At 52.3% G+C, this 6,000-nt stretch overlaps 1 protein-coding gene across 7 annotated transcripts in view; it reads right to left on the bottom strand.

Annotated features, from left to right (window-relative positions):
• The window catches only part of CIITA (class II major histocompatibility complex transactivator), a 42,239-nt gene extending 37,353 nt beyond the window's left edge, over positions 1 to 4,886 (bottom strand). For 6 of the 7 annotated variants that reach the window (XM_082644695.1, XM_082644698.1, XM_082644694.1 and 3 more), the window contains exon 1: positions 4,733 to 4,886. In XM_082644695.1, the coding sequence (XP_082500821.1) occupies positions 4,733 to 4,784 (52 nt within the window). In that variant the 5' untranslated portion in view covers positions 4,785 to 4,886. Of the gene's footprint in view, positions 1 to 3,055; positions 3,187 to 4,732 lie in introns of those variants that run through there. The other variant, XM_082644696.1, reaches the window with a different exon arrangement.
• Positions 4,887 to 6,000: the final 1,114 nt, after the last annotated feature.

Here is a 6,000-nt window from a genome sequence, read left to right on the forward strand (position 1 = left end):
AGCCGCTCCGCGGCACGTGGGATCTTCCCAGACCGGGGCACGAACCCGTGTCTCCTGCATCGGCAGGCGGACTCTCAACCACTGCGCCACCAGGGAAGCCGCAAACACATTCTTGTCCACAAATGTTTGTAGCAGCACTATTCACGAAAGACAAAAGATGGAAACAACCCAAGTGTCTGCTGACAGATGAATGGATAGAGAAAATGTAGTCCATCCACACAATGGAATATTATTCAGCCATAAAAAGGAATGAAGTTCTGACACATGCTGCAACATGGTTGAACCTTGAAGACGTTATGCTAAGTGAAAAAAGCCAGACACAAAAGAACAAATGTTGTGGGGCTTCCCTGGTGGCGCAGTGGTTGAGAGTCCGCCTGCCAATGCAGGGGACACGGGTTCGTGCCCCGGTCCAGGAAGATCCCACATGCCGCGGAGTGGCTGGGCCGTGAGCCATGGCTGCTGGGCCTGCGCGTCCAGAGCCTGTGCTCCGCAACGGGAGAGGCCACAGCAGTGAGAGGCCCGCATACCACAAAAAAAAAAAAAAAAAAAAGAACAAATGTTGTATAATTCCACTTATGTGAGTCACCTAGAGTGGTCAAACTCATAGAAACAGAAAGTAGAAGCGTGGTTGCCAGGGGCCGGGGGCAAGGGGAGAATGGGGAGTTAGTGCTTAATGGGGACAGAGTTTCAGCTTGGACCATGAAAAAGTTTGGGAGACGGATGGTGGTGATGGCTGCACAACATTGTGAATGTACTTAATGCCGTTGAATTGTACACTTAAAAATGATTACCTTGCTAAATTTTATGTTTTAAAAAGATGAAAACTTCCTTTCACTACCTTGCATGAAAAAAACCTCCAAAAACAAAAACTGAAGTCTCACTTGCCATTGAAAGCAAAACTATGTTATCAAATTAATATCAGCTGCCCTCCCACTTTGTTAAAAAGAAACATTAGTATTAGAGTGCTGCTAACACGCCTACTCACACAAAAAAGGAGGATTAAAAGAAAATCAGAAAAGCACCAATGTCCTTCCTATGAGAACCAGTGTCAATCAAGGCTTCTCTGAGAATTGTCCTTGGACCACGGATCACGTATGTGCCAAAGTCTTTGGAAACACAACGGACGTGTGCCCAATGACGACCTCTCAGATCTTTCTAAACGATCCCTCTAGAATCTGTAAGGGTTACACCAGGCACATGTGTATTCTTTGGTGGTTTTTGCAAAGTGCTTCTGTGCAGGTCAGGAAATCATCAAGAAAGCACTCGTGTCTTATCTTATAGATGCCCCTCAGGAGGGGAAGTCAGTTACTCAGGGTGACTGATGCCAAGTCTGAAAGCCAAGTACATAAGCTTTACCCTCTCCCTCAGGCCACTTCCCTGATTGCCCAAGACCAGGCCTTGGAGCAGGGTCCCTGTGTTAATTTTCTGATTCTACTCTCCACAAGGTACTAGATGCCAGGTCCCTGCCATCAGACAGACTTTGCTGTATCAACAAGTCTCCCTCTGACTATCCAGGACCCGCCCTGTATTTGTGTAGGCTCCCACCTCCGCCCAGGTACTGGATGGGCTCTCAGGGGACATGGTTTCAAATCCTGATTCCGCTAATAACTTGGCTATGTGGACTTTGACAAAACCTCCCAGGAAGTCCCCAGAGGTTTTAGAACATGGAGTAGGTACTGGGGTTGGACCTCAGTGCTTTTCAATGTATGTATGACCTCTGGACCTCTGAGATAGGAATCACATACACACACACACACACACACACACACATACACATCCCATAGCCAGTTAACCTGCCATTGGGAGCGCCACTCCAGGCCAAGTCAATGGGATCTGGGGGTGGGGGCTGGAACCTGCACTCTAAACAGCCTTCTGGGTGATTCCCACGTGTGGGAAGCCTGGGACCCCCTGGCTCAGTCGTCTCTGAGGACCCCTCCACTCCATATTCTGGGATCTTGGAGACCAGGTCCTCGCCTAAGGCAGGCTGGGATTTGGAAAGTGATGATTTGCTGGGGTCTCATCTTCTGCACTTTCAGCTCCACCAGGCCCTAGAGCAAGAAGCACTAATTTCCTTAACCTTCTGATTGGCTGGGAATGGTAGTTTTTTTGGGGGGGGTGGGGGGAGTGGCACATAGATGGAAGACTTCCTGCCAAATTTAGGAACTCCTGGCCGCAATTGGAGGTGGGGCACTTATGTCCCCTCCCATGTGTCACCTAGGGTGGAGAGAGATGCTGTGGGACTCAAGGGAGAACTGCGGGTTTTAAGGGTCCCAGACAGAGCTAGACATGGTGGCTCCAATTCTGATATTCTGGGACCCCGGAGTGCCCCACCCCAATCCCTTTCCGGAGGCCCTTAGTTTCTCTCCTTAGAGGTTGTGGCTCAGGACCCCAACTTGCGGTAGAGATGCGGATGGTCAAACACAGTCCAGGAAAGCCCCTGCCCCCCAAGATGGTAAAAGAGAAGTGAGGATTTCTCCAATCCGACGTTTAAATGTCTCCCCATAGCCCTCCCTGTGCTGGGGACCCCACCAAAAGGGCCGGGTACCCAGACTCTAGAGTCAGAGGGGGAACGTGATTCAAGAGGGAAACTGAGGCTCAGAGAAGTGCAGCCCCGGTCCTAGGCCCCCCGGTAGAAGAAAAGCCGTAGAAGAAAAGCCTGTGTCTCTCTCCGCGCGCCCCTACGCGCTTCTTCAGATTCTAGGACGCTCAGGGAGACTGTCTACCGATCGTTTGGCCACACCGCCTCCCTTCTCTGCGTGCTCCTTCTGTGTCCCCATCTCTCTGCAGACGCTGCCGCTCCCACCGGCTCTCCCCGCCGCCTCCCCTGGGCCCCGGTGCTCTGGGCAAAGCAGCCCAGCTCCGGGTTCCCCGCTCCCAGGTCCTGCGTGGAATCCTTCCAGGGTTGCTGGAAACGAGGAGTTTCTAGGGTGTGCACTCTGCACATTAACTTCCTCCTCCTCCCAGCCTTGCTGTGTGATCTCAGGCAAGTAGCTACCAGGCTCTGAACCTCTATTCCCAGCCCCACTTCAGGGGCTGCTAAGGGGACTTTGGTTACCTGCCGCTGTTCCCTGGACTCCTGCGCGCTGCCAGTGGCTTCTCCCTCCCGCCAGCTCTGGGGCTGCAGCGAGCAAGCGAGCTTGGGGAGAGCAGTCGCCTGGCCACCCCACCTCCACCCACTGTGGCTGCCCTTTTTCTCTTTCACTTTCTCTCTGCACCAAGGGGCTTGCGCCAACCCAAGCTGGGGAGTAAGCAGGCACCCGAGCCTCCCCCTGCTGCGCCTGCCACGTGCTTTCTCAGAAGCACCTAGTCCACCCCCCACACTCCCTGGAGCGTCTAATCAGCTCCTAAAAATGGCCAGTGCCCAGCTTTGGAGGAGGCAGCCTGCCCGTAGGCATATGACATACAAGCCCTGGTTTGCAGGGAGCTCATCCACACCCCTGTCTGGCCCTCAATTTCCCTCCACCTCAGCCCCACCTTGAAGCTGGCAAACCACCCCTGCAGGGCACAGGGGCTTGCTCGCTGAGCCATTCACTCCTGGGAAGCCGGATGCCCTTGGGAGGAAGAGAAAATTCCTCAAGGAAATTCCCTGGCTGGAAATTCAGCCCTGGCAGCCCTGAGTTCCCATCACCACACACCTCCTAGCCACTTTCCTCTCACCCTTCCTCTTCCAGAGGTCCTGGACCCCTGCTCCATCCACCCTGAGACCTTGGGGAGGTCACCTCCCTTCCCAGGCTTGGATTTCCTCATCTGGTATTGTGGGAGGGGTGGGTCAAGGTAACTTCTGAACTCTCTCTCCCCCTGGAAAACTCCCCCAACAAGCTCTGGCTGCAACCAACAGAGCTGGCAAACTTGTCATCAATCTGCAGGTTCAGAGGAAGCCTCACATTTGAGCAACATCTGAGAAGAGGAGTCCTACAGTCTCAGCCACACTAATAACGGGCTCCTATGTGTGTCTTCAGATCCTACAATGCACCAGGCACTGTGCTAGACCCTTTGATTCCTCACCTTTGTCTTGTAATAAGGGTTTCCCCCTAATCCCATTTAACAGCCCAGGAAAACAGACTCAGAGTAGGTTGGGGAATTGTTCAGTGTCACTTCACACCCAGGCAACAGTGCAGCTGCGATTCAAACCTGCCGTGCTGCCTTCAGAGCTGGTACCAGTTTTCTGTGCTATGCCGTCTCTCATCATCTGTCCCCTGTCCCCTACTTTTTCCCCAAAACACCGTTTGGAAACTGGGGAGAGGGCAGCATCGGTCCAGGTGACTGTATTGCCCACCAGCTGGGGCTTAACATCTATACCAAGGGGCTGACTCTGGCTTTGGTTTCCTTGCTTCCCGGGGATGGGGTGGATCTGGCAGGGGTTCCACCCTTCAAGGGTGAGCTCCTCAGTGTTTACCTGGCAGAGAGAGGACCTTGTGGTTGGCCTAGCCAGGTCATGAATGCTGAGAGCTAACAACACGCCCCCTGAAAGTCAGCCCTCTAGTACCCTTCAGGCTGCTAAAGCCCTCTTGCATTCCAGGCATCTGGGCAGACAGAATGTCCCTCAGTGGAAGGAAATGGCAAACCACCTCACTTCTTCCAAAAGCCCCAGCAGGACAAAGACCCCTCTCGCCACCCTCACACCCCAGTTCAGAGCAATGTCTCTGATAATTTGGGACGGCGGGATGAGCTGAGACCTCACCCTAAATCAAGAAGCGTTCTCAGTCCCAACGTCCTCCACCCGCCTTTTTACCTTGGGGCTCTGGCAGGTAGGACCCGGCGGGGCGTGTAGCCAGGCAACGCATGGTGTGAGAAACAGAGTGAGGCAGCTGCTCCCGGACTCTGGCAGCCCCTCCTGTCGCCCTCAGCCCGCCCAGCGATGCCTTCGGATGCCCAGCTCAGAAGCAGGCAGCCTCATCTCTGACCAGTCTCCCTACAGAAGTCTGGAGCCCGCCAAGAATAAGTAAACATGCAAAGGAAGCAAGTAAGGGACCAGCAGAAAATTCTCACCCTACCAGGTGGTCTGAGCTGTCAGATTTCTCGCCTCTAGACATGCTCTAATTTGCCCATGCTCCCTTAAACACGGACTTGCGCCTGATGTTAATTTCAGTTCCTTGTTTGGGACCAAATCGCTTAACCGACCTCAGAAGGTTATGAGTAGTCTATTGGAGGGTCTTCAACACGCTGACATGCTGAAATAATGGCAACCGCAGTGGAGCCACGCTGGTGCCAGCTGCCAATATCTGTCATCCTCTGCAGGATGGGGCTGCGGTCAGAGCCCCACAAATGCCTCAAGACAAGCTGAACTAGCTTCCAGCAAACTCCCGAGATTCCACTCCCATCCACCATCCCACCCCCACTCCAAATTGCCCTGAATTTCCCTGGAGAACACGAGTGGTCCACTCATCATTTTTATTCTAAGAACATGGGACTAAAACATAAATTACACATAAAAAAGTCTTACCCCCAAATATGGTCTACTTATAGCTGCATGGTTTGGGGGTACCACCTAGATGTGGCGGAGACTGTCAGTCTCACACAGGGAGAAAGTTAGCGCCTTTTTAACTCTCTGCCCAGGCTCTTGGAAACCTTGAGAAGAAAGTCTCAGTTTGGGGCTAAGGAGCTTTTAACACCTCTTCTAATGCGTGATCAACCCATTTCACAGAGAGCAGCCCCCAGCCTCAAGCCTTCGGTAGACATCAGTGTCTGGCTAGAATGGAATAACGTTATTCTGCTCTCCTGTTTCATAGTTACCTTCTATGTGTGGCATTCTTTTTCATTTATGGTGGACATAAACTTTCCTTGGGAAATAAAGTTGAAAAAAGAATGTGAGTAGTTTGGAAAAAAAACCAACAACTGTCCAGCTAAGAATAGTGTAGGTGGTGAAAAGAAATCATGAGGGTGGTACCGAAATGAATGACAATTGGGAAACAATGACTTCATTTTTACAGAAAGAACACTGGATTGGGAGTCTGAAGTGCTATGGTCCAGCCCCCGTGGTTATTAGCGGATGGGTGACCT

This window comes from Mesoplodon mirus (assembly GCF_964341445.2).
Source record: "Mesoplodon mirus genome assembly, chromosome: 15".
In the NCBI taxonomy this organism is placed as follows: Eukaryota; Metazoa; Chordata; class Mammalia; order Artiodactyla; family Ziphiidae; genus Mesoplodon; species Mesoplodon mirus.